We start from the raw sequence: 14,546 nt of genomic DNA, 5'->3' as shown, positions 1-14,546 counted from the left end.
AAGAATGGTCAAAAATTCCCATAAACACACTCCTAAACCTTGTGGAAAGCCTTCCCAGAAGAGTTGAAGCTGTTATAGCTGTAAAGGGTGGGCCGACGTCATATTAAACCCTATGGATTAAGAATGGGATGTCACTTAAGTTCATATGCATCTTAAGGCAGATGAGTGAATACTTTTGGCAATATAGTGTATATCTTATGGAACAGCCTGTTTCTTAAGATTCATTATAAGCCCTAAAAATAATCGCTTGGACTGTCTACACTCTTTATCTTTTAGTTATGTCCAAAGAAGTACTGGTGTACTAAGTACTAAGTGTCTAAGTGAGTGTTTGTGTGTCTCTTGCCATCCCCAAGGATCATCAATCATGTCCACATCTAACACCTCTATTTTTCTCGAGCATCCCCTTTCCTCTGCTCCTGACAGGCCATAATAAGCAGACTGTATTGCTATGACATTTTTTGTGTTTTGGGCTGGCTGAAAATAAAGCACATGAAGAAACCTTCCTGGTTAAATTTATGCTGGTCAAAACTAGTCTTTTCAGCAGGGCTAACTGCCTAAGGCAGTTTTTTATAACTGTAATATGTATTTGCACATTGAAACACAAATGCATGATTGGTTACTGCTTGTTTCTTAGGCTTGGAGGCATTTAAATGTAAAAAAAATACTGAAGAATATTACACAAAGAAAGGGAATGTTAATATATTAAACATCACTCATTCTGTCACTAATGGGCTTCAATTTGTGCCTAGTTCTTCCTCCAGAAAAAAAAAAACAACAAAAAAAAACTTGGCAACACTCAAACTCTTGAGTTTACATTGAGCACTGCTTCAAATAAAGCTGCTGCATAATATACACACATTACGATGCACAATGCAGCAAATAATATACTTCAGATGTACTTGTCAAATGTGACAAATCCCTGGTTTAAAGAAAAGGTAATGAACCTTTACTGTGAGAAAAGGGAATAATATAAGCCCATTTAATGCTCTTAAGAGTCCTCCCATATTGGGCACTGGTAAAACATCTATTATACCATAATTAAATATTAGCAATATAATGCTGAAAAAAAACAATTAAAAAAAATCTAAATACAAGGCTACTGCATGGTCGTTAATGGAGAAAAGTAGTTTTTTGGAAACTATGGTGCATTTACGGCATCTAGCAGCAGGGGCTAACTGGACCATGCTAACCATCCAAACATTGACCCCTGGGTTGTGATAGAGTTACAGTGAGATACTGTCTCACTTCCTGTAATTGTGGTACAACAGCTTTATGCACATAGATGGTGCTAAAATTCCCATCATGCACCCACTTCCATCTCCAAGGCAATGTCATAAGAAGCAATAACTACAGTTGGCATGAGTGGGGGGTTGAGAAAAGGATGTTTGTGAATTATTAATGATCTCTTGAGAAACCTGCACTGCCTGATTGTTGCAATAGGGACTGTGTGATTGTAAATGTGTCATTTGTGTATTCGGTGTCGGAAACCATTGTCTGCAGATAACTAAGTTGTATACTGCATTATCTTGTCCATATTGATTACATTCACTATTTGCGAGTCTGCCTCTCAGAGTTTAACTGTGATGTGTGATTTTTTTCAATCCTAGTTAATATGCAGAGACTTTAAATTATACACAGGGTTGAGAGGGTTACTTTTGTATTCCACTACAGAATACATGCTGTAAAATGTAATTTGTAACGTATTCCATTAGATTACTCAAGGTCAGTTACATACAGTTGTGGCCAAAAATATTGGCACCCTTGGTAAATATGAGCATAGAAGGCTGTGAAAAATAAAATCTACATTGTTTATGCTTTTGATCTTTTATTAAAACAAATCACAAAAATCTAACCTTTAATTGAAGTAAAACAATTGTAACCGGGGAAATATCTCATTATTAAATAAATATTTTACTCCAAAACGCATTGGCCATAATTACTGGCACCCTTTCATTCAATACTTTGTGCAACCTCCCTTTGCCAAGATAACAGCTCTGAGTCTTCTCTTATAATGCATAATGAGATTGGACAACACCTGGCAAGGGATCTGAGACCATTCCTCCACACAGAATCTCTACAGATCCTTCAAATTCAGAGGTTCATGTTGGTGGACTCTCCTCTTCAGTTTCACCCCACAAATTTTCTATGGGGTTCAGGTCAGGGGACTGGGATGGCCATGGCAGAACCTTGATTTTGTGATCAGTGAACCATTTTTGTGTAGATTTTGATGTTTGTTTTGGATCATTCACCTGCTGGAAGATCAAACCAGGGCCCGTTGTAAGCTTTCTGGCAGAGGCAACCAGGTTTTTATTTTTTATCTGTTGGTATTTGATAGAGTCCATGAAGCCATTTATCCAAACAAGATGTCCAGGACCTCTGGCAGAAAAACAGCCCCACAACATTAAAGATCCAGCACCACATTTAACTGTAGGCATTGGGTACTTCATCTCTGTGTTCGCCAAACCCATCTCTGGTGTTTGCTGCCAAAAAAGCTTCTTTTTTGTTTCATCTGACCATAGAACCTGGTCACATTTGAAGTTCCAGTAATGTCTGGCAAACTGAAGATGCTTGTGTTTGTTGTTGGATGAGAGCAGAGGCTTTTTTTATTGAAACCCTCCCAAACAACTTGTGGTGATGTAGGTGATGTCTGATATATTTTTTTTAGACTTTCTGACCCCAAGACCCTACTAATTTCTGCAATTCTCCAGCTATGATCCTTGGAGATTCTTTGACCACTTGAACCATCCTCCTCACTGTGTGTGGAGACAATACAGACACACGTCCTTTTCCAGGCCGATTCTTAAGATCTCCAGTTGATTGGAACTTGTTAATTATTGCCCTGATGGTGGAAATGGGCATTTTCAATGATTTGGCTGTTTTCTTATAGCCACATCCCATTTTGTGAAGCTCAACAGTCTTTTGCCGCACATCAGAACTATATTCTTTAGTGTAACCCCTGAGGGTACAGTCACATGAGGTAACGTCCTCGTGGTCGTTATAATGTGGTTCTCCCTGTCGGTGGGGCGCGTCGTGTGTTGTGTGTGGATGTCACAGAGAATAGCATGAAGCCTCCACATGCGCTATGTCTCAGTGGTAATGCGTTTAAGCCACGTGATAAGATGCGCGGATTGACGGTCTCAGAAGCAGAGGCAACTGAGATTCGTCCTCCGCCACCAAAAAAAAAAAAAAGACGCTCGACACGCAGGTTTTGCTCAAGCTCTAGAGTGTTTCTGTATTTACTTATTTTGTATTTTTGCATTATAATTCCCTCATACTTTGCGTTCTACATCACCTGAAGCTGTTTGGAAAGTTCAGAGTGCGTCTGGACTGTGAGATGTGTTTTCTTCCTCTCCTCAGTCAGGCGCGAACTGCAGTGCTGCTCTCACGCAACATCATTAGAGTTTAATGTGATCACATGTTACGTTAAATGACATCAAATGACTATTCGACAACGAAAATTTTTGTTGACGATTTTTTATTGTCGACATTGTCGAAAACGTCGACTAATCGTTTCAGCCCTAGAGTTTTGGGGTGGGATTATCTGTTTGGCCAATCAATGTGAGATGGGGGAGTGTTTGGGAAACCTGTTTGAAAACATTTGAATGTTTGCTTGAAAAAGCCAACATACTGTTTTTCTACAGACTTAGTTTAGGGTTCTTCCAGAATCCCTAAACCAGGACAAAAATTTCCGATTGTTACTCCTATAGCTTTGAAGATTCATCCACCAAACTCGGTACAGACTTTCAGACTGTTCTAAATCTGGTACATTTGACTTTTTTTACTGATCGGACTTAGTTTTCCCATAACAAATGATAAATGATCTAAAAAATCCTATTTACCTTATTCAGCCCTGTCCCTTTCCGCGCTCCGCTCTTGCGAATTTTGTAATCTAACTTCCTGTTTGTATTGAAGCTAAAGAGAAGAGTCGAACAAAATGGATTACGTGTGGATGCACAGAAAGTATTTTTCACCAAGAGTTGATGGCGTGAGTCTACAGCACCCCTTTACTACGCTGTCCTTTTCTGCATATCGCGGCCTCCTTCGGCATATTGCGGCGCCGTTTTGCGGCCCTCTTCAGCCTGTCGCGGCCCGTTCGGCATAACGCGGCGGCCCGTTTCAGCTTATCGTGGCCCCATTTCGTGGCTGGCCCACCAGGAAAAGTCACAGTTCTCCCTATGGCCAGTCTGCCCGTGTGTGTGTGTGTGTGTGTGTGTGTGTATATGTATAAATATAGTTGCACCCCTTCCCCCGTACCGGTTTAAACGCTCAAACAATCTGCTTACCTTAACTATAACACGATGGGTGAATGACACGAGAAGATGGTCAGAGGTGTTTAAGAGATATTTTTAATGACTTTGTGTTGTCTCTTGGAGTTTCATGAGCACAGAGGCACATCAGTCCGTCCACAGTGTGAAGGTAGGATCTTGTGTGTTTATGAATGCAGTACTCTTGTTTTAATATCTCCTCACTCTGCTTCCAACTCTATAACCTGTAAGTCCACTTCACTAGCTAATTACACTTTGAAATCAACACCACCTACCGCTAGACCAGAAGATCAAAGACACAAGTTTCAAGATGGCTGCATGCTAGTTTCTCTGCCGCATTAGGTGAATAGATTTACATTGACGGAATGTTCGATTGGGCCACGGAATGTTCATGATTTCAAACTCTAACTGTCAAACATTACAAATATAAATACACACAAGATCTTGCTATCTGTCTGTCTAAATATCTATCTTTATCTGACTTTTTAAAGGTGCTGTAAGAGATTTTAGCGTTCTGAAGCTTTCACGTGAGCTGTTGAATTAGCCACGCCCCACAATTCCAAAACCCCGCCCTCCAAAGATAATTCTGAGACCAAACCCAAGCAAGAGAGCAACATTGTTTGTTTCTGTGGCTGTCAAATTCAAAAATGGCACAATAGCGCCCTCAACAGACAAATATTATGAATCATGGGCTGTTTCTCAATGTGCGTTCTTTTGTGTTCTTAGTTCTCGTGGACTCGTTCTACGTCATCATCCACTGCCGAAGTTCGATTCCAATCCTCAAGAACGCAAGTACCAAGAACACCTGGATTACCTGAAATCGAGGATGCATTGGATGGTGACTTGTGGGCAAAAAGTGGAACACAAGAACACAAGTCCGTTCTCTGCATTCTTAGAACTGAGAAAGAATTGATGTAACTGCGCAAACTAAACGATTAGAAATTATTATGCAATTTCTCTGTATGTACCTTTGAAGAGGTTTCATTCAAGCTGTCAAACCACAAAAAGACATACTTGTACCTAAAATACATTGTGAAGGCTAAGTGAAAGATGCATATACACAACATATCTTCCACTGATGGCAATTGAGTTGTATTGAGAAAAATGTTTGAAAAGAAGATATATGAAAAAATCTATTGTGCAACAGGAAGAAGATATATGAAAAAAATCCCGATACACATTTATTCATACTTATTCATGTGATTATCCTATTAGCCAATCGTGTGGCAGCAATGCGATGCATAAAACCATGCAGATACGGGTCAGGAGCTTCAGTTAATGTTCACATCAACCATCAGAATAAGGAAAAACATTCGATCTCAGTGATTTCAACCGTGGCATGATTGTTGGTGCCAGATGGGTTGGTTTGAGTATTTCTGTAACTGCTGATCTCCTAGGATTTTCACGCACAACAATCTATAGAATTTACTCAGAATGGTGCCAAAAACAAAAAACATCCAGTGAGCGGCAGTTCTGTGGATGGAAATGCCTTGTTGATGAGAGAGGTCAAGGGAGAATGGCCAGACTAGTTTGAACTGACAGAAAGGATATGGTAACTCAGATAACCACTCTGTACAACTGTAGTGAGCAGAATAGCAGCATCTCAGAATGCACAACATGTCGAACCTTGAGGCGGATGGGCTACAACAGCAGAAGACCACGTCGGACACTTTATTAGGAACATAGTGTTCCTAATAAAGTGCTAAGTGAGTGTATATCGATAATCATCTAGAAGATCTTCCGATTATAGATGCACGAAAAAGGCATCCATCCCAAACCTAGTCTAAACTAATATGTTTACATTAGAAAACGTATTCATTTTGCAACATTTACGGCTCTCATCCACATTTAAACAGCACTGAAAATGGAGACTTTCAAAAATGGTGTCAATAACCGCATACTTTGGAGAACGATGATGTTAGGAAACTGAAAACGTTTTCAAACTTAAGGGGATAAGTGTAGACATAGCCTTACATACTTTTTGTCTGACTGCTGGACCTGTAAAATATTCAAACTTTAAGCTTTTCAAACTATTTTAAACTGTCAGGCCAAGCTTTTAAGCCAACATCATAGTTTGTCTTAACAAACTTTACTTATATAGTTATTTTTCTAATTCAATTTGGAACTGCTAGTGGCACTGAAATTATACACAACCACTTTAATATATAATTATTAAATTGTTCTGGAAATCTAGACAGGCAGGTAAACAACTTTCAACACCCAATCATTCTGAGTGACCACAAGCACATAACAGAGGAAGAAGGAGAAGAAATGTAAGACAGTCCATCACAGACAATCTCTCATTTTCTATGACACAACTGGTCACCCAGAAACCATTGCCAGCGGTGTCATCCAAACACCAGCAATGACATGTCTGAATTGGGCCTCTAACCAAAAAGCTCTCATGTGGCCAATCAGAACTGATCACTCCTGGCTCACATGAGTCCAATAGAGGCACCATGATTGCACTGATTGTAGTCAATATTTTCTCACTTTCTAATCCTCACAGTCTTAAACTGGTTCAAAAGGCTGAGAAGTATGAGGTTAAGAATTTAAAAGATAAAGTCAACAAGAAATTACCTTTGCAGACATTCGAATTCTCAATATTAAATGAGGATTTTTACCATCTTGAATAGGGCCAAACCTGAAAATGAGTTTGCAGTCAACTGAAACATCACTGGCTCCAACTTTTGAGGAGGCTTTTTGATGGGGGTATGGAGGTTGAAGGTCAACTTTACCCTTAAGAACATCATAATATATTCTAATGTTAACCCTTGCTGTAGCCTTTACTCCATTAATGTAAACTGCAATTAAATGACTGCATTACTTATCAGCAAAAAAATGAGAAAGGCTGCAATACTTACAACAGTAGTCTAAAACATTGCTTAAATAGCTATGTGGCTATTGGTTTACATCATTTTCCCATATCTATACATGCAGCCTAGGTGACAAAAAGGAAAGTTGTTTCAGATGCAGAGAAAGTTATTTAATTTCATTAAAAATTACAAAGACAAACATTTTGAATCATGAATCATCCAATAAGAAACGTGTATTAAGAAAGAAAATAGGGTAAAAAACTTTTTTGTTGATATTACTATGGGTAAAATGGAATAATAATAATGGAATACAAGGGAACAATGTGGAAGCTGAGAAAAGAACTTCATTAGAATATGTTTGGGTTTTAACATTTGGACATAAGAAAGAAAACATCAGAAAAAAATTATTGTATCTGCATCAGGAGAAAAATAATCCCAAAGGCGTTATGTCAGTGGTCAAATAATCCCAAATGGTGTTATGTCCGTATGAGGTCAGATCGGCAATATTAAGACTTGAGGTGGATCAAAACATCCATCTGGAGGCTCAATAAATCAAGAGGCAAGACATACCATTTTACTTAAAGACATTCTTGCAGGGAGGCAGGCAGTATTTCAGGCAGAATGTATAACAATATTGATTAAGCAAAGAAAATTCTCTCAAATGCAATCGATTCCTGTTCATCTACAGAAGTCAGTTCCATCAGCACTGTGTCTAAAACCCTTGTGAATACCTTGGTGTCAATGCCTTTGGTTTTAAAGAGGCAATTCCAGAGACAAATACACACTCTTTCTCACACACACACACACACACACACACACACACACACACACACACACACACACACACACACACACACACACTCCTCTCAGTGTGTTTAATAGAAGTTATTTTGAGAGTGATGACGTGGTGAAGACACAATGAGGACAGTTTGTGTTTTCCTAGAGCTGTTGTCATCCGAGTTTGAAGAACACCTGTACCTAGAGGTCATGTGATAGTTTAAGTTTTTTGCAAAACAGTCTGTCACTTCATAATAACCTTATGCAGACAGAAATCAAGATATCAACAAGTTAACGCTCCATCATCAGGGAAGTATAGCTGTCTTAATGTACTTTGGGTGGCAACTGTAACTTTTGACATTCTGATCAATACATGTTGAATGCTAAATGTTTAACCTTTAATGTGTAAGAAACTACAAGGTGTATGCAAGAATAGTAAATAAACATCAAGTATTCTTGGTTGAAACTCTTTGTGTAAAGGCAACCATTATAAATTGATTGCATTACTAACTATATCAGGGTGAAAATTACATTTTGCATATAGCAAATAAAGATTATTTTTAGCAGTTTTGCAATACTAAAAAATTCATTATGATATTTATTATTGCACTGTGAAATGTGTTTTATATTGTATTTAAATAGTAAGTGTTTATACTACCTTGGTACTGCCTTTTATCATTGCTAATTGTAATTAAAAAAACTATTTAATAATTGCACAATATTATATTTTCTATTGTAAAAAAAATCTTAAAAGTCCTAAATGTAGGCTTAATTTTCTTTATGCAAAATATATTTTCATATATTTTTATTAATTTTGGCCAGGACATTTTCTTGACAGGTTTTGTGAGAATCACTCATCAATGTTTAAGCTATACCACATAAAGCTTACACTGGGGAGTAGTGCACTGGTCTATCTGATGTTTAATAATACCATTTGGAAAAATTATGTTGTTGTGTTTCCATAAACTAATCCTCCAACAGCTGCTTAATCCAAACAAAACCGCACAGTTGGCATTGACTGTAGATAGGCTATGCCTGACTCACTAAAGGGCATTTCACACTACGCTTTACCCTAGCTTGGGTAACGTCAGTTTTAACCCTGGCAACTTTTAAGTTAACTCTTGGGCAACGTTTCACACTTGTAATTTTGGAAGGGGGTTAGCATCACTTTTAACCCTGGGTAATTAAACTTTTGCAGCACTAACCCTGAATTTCAGTGCCAAAGGTACAGTGTGAAACAATGCAGAACTATAATGTAATGGCAAGTTGTTTAGCAACAGCCAACCAATCAGAAACTGAACAGCCCTATGGAAATAAAAATGTTAACCCAGGATTTACATACTGTATGCACAATGGGAAATCTTGAAACCGGAATACTGGTTGTGAATGTGAAACATGAAAAAATATAAACCAGGATTACATTTAAGGAATATTCCAGGTTCAATACATAATGTTGATTTGTATTGAAGTGTGACGCATTAACCTATTTTTCCAATGATCATGGTAGGGTGTACTTGCTTGTTTTGATTGATGGGGGTTACCTCCCACCCCCATCACATACACACACACACACACACACACAATCTATGCCCCTGCCCCATTCACTTCCATTGTAAGTTCCCTGACAGTAACCTTAAAGAAAGGGAGGGACGAGTCAAACTTATTCTTTGTAGTAATCAACATTATACCACAAATGCCGTCAACTGAGCTTAACTTGTATTGAACCTGGAATATTTCTTTAACCCAGGGTTAACAATTCCAAGTGTAAATCCATAAGAGAAAAGATTGTCAACAATATCAACAGGCAAACCAGTACATTCAAGCTTTTCGATGGGTTTGAGTGAGAAAATCAAGACTTGTGAATCAATGCCAAAACAGTTGCTCCCCATTAATTCAGGTACAATCAGTGCCAGTTAAATACATTTTTGTAAAATTGTATTAAAACAGGGGCTTTGCGAGTCTATTGGTGGGTCAAGTATGACAGCACTTGTAGTTAATGTCAATGAGCAAGTGAGCGGTGGAGCATGAAAACAGCAAACAATGATTGATTTCAGGCTTGGGATGAAGGGAAACTCTTCACTCTCACCGCCTCAACTACATGGTAGCATTAAACTGAGGAAAAGAGTGAAGAACAAAGAGGAGGCAAAAGTGCAGATGCATCCATATACCTACCGTCATAGTTGACAATGATGATGGCGAGCATGTAATCTTTGCCCAGCATGGTGAGAGAGCTGTGTCTTCCCGAAAGCCCCCCGAGGTTAACTCAGATACATTCCAGTCCAAAGCGTCCCAACAGCACCGACAAACTGCAGCACACACATACACACAGTCAGGGATCCACTCACATGCCAAGAGGATTAAAATTTCCTCTCTCTTTCTATCCCTTGTTTATTTGAGCCCCGTGTAATTTCACTGCTGTCTAAGTGTGGCTATTTAAATCAGTCACATCTTTCTCGCTTTGTCTAATGCTTTTGTCTCCCTTCTGTTCACTGTTTTCCGTCTAGCTGAGAGTAATACCGTTTTGTGAGATCGCTTCTCTCTCTCTCTCTCTCTCTCTCTCTCTCTCTCTCTCTCTCTCTCTCTCTCTCTCTCTCTCTGTCTGTCTGTCTCTCTCTGTCTCTCTCGCTGTCTCTCTCTCTCCGTCTCTCTCCGTCTCTCTCTGTCTGTCTCTCTGTCTCTCTCTCTTTCTCTCTCTCTGTCTCTCTGTCTGTCTGTCTATCTGTGTCTCTCGCTCTCTCTGTGTGGATTCTGTAATTTAGTGATGCCTGCAGCTACTCACCCCCCCATTCCCCATCACTCTTGCGATTGCTCTCTTTGCCCCCCACCAACTCATGTTGGTGCTTTAAGGATGGCTGAACAACGGATGTAAAGTGTCTTCTTCACAAACAATAATGCAGGTAACTTATAAATATTTTAAAAGGAGAGTATACATATAACATTATATACGCAACATAGAGGGTAATAGGTTTTTTTTCTCCAGTCAAATAGTGCACAAACTACAGCACGACGTGTGTTTTTGGGAACAATTCGTGTCTTAAATCTGTTCCACACAATAAAGCAGATAATCACCATCTGCTATATGGAGAGGGAATGTTGATACTGGTTTTGTCTTCGAAGAAATAATAGAAGTATAACATCTGAATTATTCGAAATGTACTGTAACAGCTTCATTAGACTTTAAGCTCATGAGCAGATACTGAAATTATTAAAACAGTATCAATGAATACTGACGGCGTGTTTTAATGTTACGTTTCAACGTTAAATAAGAATTTATGACTCATCCAACTGCACAATGTATAAATTATTAAATGTTTGAGGTAAATAAAGAGATTCGGGTGTTCAGGGGTCTATGGTTTGCTTTGGTCCACCTTAATTCCCACGTCATGAAGTGCGTCATCGTTCAGCCTCTGTTTGCATCATCCTTTTGGTTACCGTGGCAACGACTTCTCTAAAGCGAGCGTCTGTCCAGAGCCCTTCTATCCAGGTGAAATTTCAATGTTAGCAACAAAATGAATAACACAGCAGTCCCATTCACATTTTATGGGCGGTACATTGGCGAGGAGAAAAGAGGTTGTTTTTTTAATTGATTAATATGGAGCAGATACTTCAGCGTGCTGAATAAACTGCTTTTGTGAGAAACAGCTCATCACTTAATGCATTGATAGGCTGTCCGCTAATCTTAAACATTTTTACACTAAATAATCATTTTTGAATGAACTATGTGTGGCGTTTCTTATGATAAAATTTCTTTTTGTTTTATAAGAGAAGACACGGACAATTTTGCGACAGGTATGTGTCAGTTTACGGCTCTCCCCGTCTATTTGTATGGTATCCGCAAACGGTGACTTACTGTCGTAACACGCTGGTTGACCGTTATACTCTACTATGGTAAGAGCGGCGAGGTTATTTTCTCGGTAAATCTGTCTTCTTCTGCAGTCACAGAGATGGGTTTGCGCGTTTCCATAACAAGTATAACAGGCTACATAACGATAGCATTATTACACAATTGCATTTTAATTTAAAAAACCAAATATAATTTAGGTCTATGGAATTGCCTTCATTGGCTGAAATTAACCATAAACGGTCTGAATTAAAGGAATATTACGGGTTCAGTTAAATTAAGCTCAATCAACAGCATTTGTGGCAAAATGTTGATAACCACAAAAAATTATTTCGACTCGTCCCTCCTTTTATTTAAAATAAATAAATAAATACAAATACAAATAAATCGAGGTTACGGTGTGGCACTTACAATGGAAGTGAAGGGGCACGATGAAAGTTAATGGGGCCAATACAAAATGTAAACACAAAAATGTGAAGCTTAAAATTGTATAAAAGCATTTTCTGTTTAAATTCTGTTAAAACTCATGTATTTGGCCTATTTGAGCTGTACAGTTGTTTAAATTGTTTACAACGAAGTTGTAAAATTGGCTATAACTTTACACAGAAAAGTTTAGTACGTGATTTTTTCACACTTAAATCATGCTAACGCACACACATTGTTTGTCTTGTGGCTATTATTTTGAAACAGTGTGTATTTAACGTTTAAAAATTGGCCCCCATTCACTTCCATTGTTAGTGCCACACTGTAACCCAGATTTGTGCTTTGCTTTTTTTTTTTTTTTTTTTTTTTTTACGAAAAGGACAAATAAGTTAAAATACATTTTTGTGGTAATCAATATTATTCCACAAATGCTGTCGATTGAGCTTAACTTGAATTGAACCTGGAATATTCCTTTAATTCCATTATTTGGTCAGTTGACAAATCATTCTTGTTGAGTTTTTTTAACATCAGGATTTTCAAGTTTTTTTTTAATTAAATTATATCTGTATTAATATTCCATGTAACTGCACAAGTTGAGTCTGAACTAGCTAATTTTGAACACTTAAAATGGTTGTTATTCTCTGTCTGGAACATAGTTTCTTATGACCGGAGACAGAAAACAGTCCAGCAGTAATTAGAATCAACATGGCGCCGTCCAGTGGTTAGTCAGGAAAACTGTGGATATATTAGCTACTGTCCACACATTAAATTCTACACCTTGCTGAAAAATGCTCCCTTTTCACAGATATCCAGAAAATAATTAATGGAAAAGATTACTTTTAGGCTAAGTCATTGAGACTTACAGTGTTTAACACACTATGGATGGCAGATGTTTGTCAAGCAAATGACTTGTCACTTTTTCTCAAGAATATTCTGGGAAACGGTTTTCGACAATGCCAACATAAAAAGAGGCAAAAAGTGCTGACAGAATGAAAACATGAGCATATGCAAAACAACCTAAAGCTTATTAAGACACGTGTAGTTATTAGCCTACTTAAATTTACATTTGTTTATTTATTTATTTACTTACATATTTTTGAGCTGTTGTGTTTGTTTAGTCCCTAATTAAATTATTTAATTGTGTGTGTGTGTGTGTGTGTGTGTGTGTGTGTGTGTATATATATATATATATATATATATATATATATATATATATATATATATATATTACATCTATTCACGTTTGCATTTGTTCTGCCCCACTTTTTGTTTAAATCAATTTTGTTGCACTAAATATTTATTTTTATATAGTTATAGAAGTTTACATTATCAAGAATTAATCTATTTCAAGGAGCAATTTGAAAAACATCCACTTTGAGCAGCTTAAGTCTCTTATATTCACACACAGAGCACTTTATTAGTAACACTATTATGCTAATAAAGTGCCCGATGTGGTGTCTTCTGCTCTTGTAGCCCATCCGCCTCAAGGTTTGACATGTTGTGCATTCTGAGATGCTATTCTGCTCTCTACAATTGTACAGAGTGGTTATCTGAGTTACCGTAGCCTTTCTGTCAGCTCGAACCAGTCTGGCCATTCTGCGTTGACCTCTCTCATCAACAAGGCATTTCCGTCCACAGAATTGCCGCTCACAGGATGTTTTTTGGTTTTGGCATCATTCTGAGTAAACTAGAGACTGTTGTCCCTGAAAATTCCAGGAGATCAGCAGTTACAGAAATACTCAAACCAGCCCATCTGGAACCAACAATCACGGTCCAAATCACTGAGATCACATTTTTCCCCATTCTGATGGTTGATGTGAATATTAACTGAAGCTCGCATGAAGGTGTACAGGTCTTCCTAATAAAGTGCTCAGTGAGTGTATTTGTTGGAGTATTTGACTAAATTATGCACTTTAGCTTAACCAGTTTCACTTTAAATATACATTAATGGAAGCCACTCTTAGGAAGAGAAATAAAAATAAAAAACTGGAAAGATTAATCCAATTAGAGTATGTAAAGCCATGCAGTTGTTTTTCACATGGACTATTGTATTGAGTGATTTAATTTAATCCGCATTATAATTACTTTTATTAAAATAAAAAAAATACTTTTATTGGTTGTGTTTGTATAGGCCCTAAATTATTTAAATTGGTAATTAAAAAAAAAAAAAAAAAATCCATTAACGTTTGCATTCGTTCTTTTACACTTGGGTTAAAAGGCTCCCAGGGGGCTTACAGTGATAGTGTGTATAGATATAGGAACAATAGTTACAGGGCAAAATTTGCCAATTTATGCAAATAGTTTTGAGACATCAAGATGCTTTTTGGGGTAAAAATAAAATAAAATAATATAAGATAATGCTTATTTAAAATAACCACTTCAGAAAAGGGTTAAATATTCCCTGTTAATTTCAGTCACATTTGG

General features: G+C 37.6%; 1 protein-coding gene across 2 annotated transcripts in view; it reads right to left on the bottom strand.

Moving 5' to 3' along the window:
- The window catches only part of apbb3 (amyloid beta (A4) precursor protein-binding, family B, member 3), a 41,829-nt gene extending 31,247 nt beyond the window's left edge, over positions 1-10,582 (bottom strand). For both annotated transcript variants that reach the window (XM_051678427.1, XM_051678428.1), the window contains exon 1: positions 10,031-10,582. In XM_051678427.1, coding sequence (XP_051534387.1) covers positions 10,031-10,079 — 49 coding nt within the window. In that variant the 5' untranslated portion in view covers positions 10,080-10,582. The remainder of the gene's footprint in view (positions 1-10,030) is intronic.
- Between the last annotated feature and the right edge of the window lie 3,964 nt (positions 10,583-14,546).

The sequence above is a fragment of the Myxocyprinus asiaticus genome, chromosome 38 (genome assembly GCF_019703515.2).
Source record: "Myxocyprinus asiaticus isolate MX2 ecotype Aquarium Trade chromosome 38, UBuf_Myxa_2, whole genome shotgun sequence".
Classification (NCBI taxonomy): domain Eukaryota; kingdom Metazoa; phylum Chordata; class Actinopteri; order Cypriniformes; family Catostomidae; genus Myxocyprinus; species Myxocyprinus asiaticus.
The sequence above is the reverse complement of the archived record's forward strand: the minus strand, read 5'-3'. Positions and strand labels throughout refer to the sequence as shown.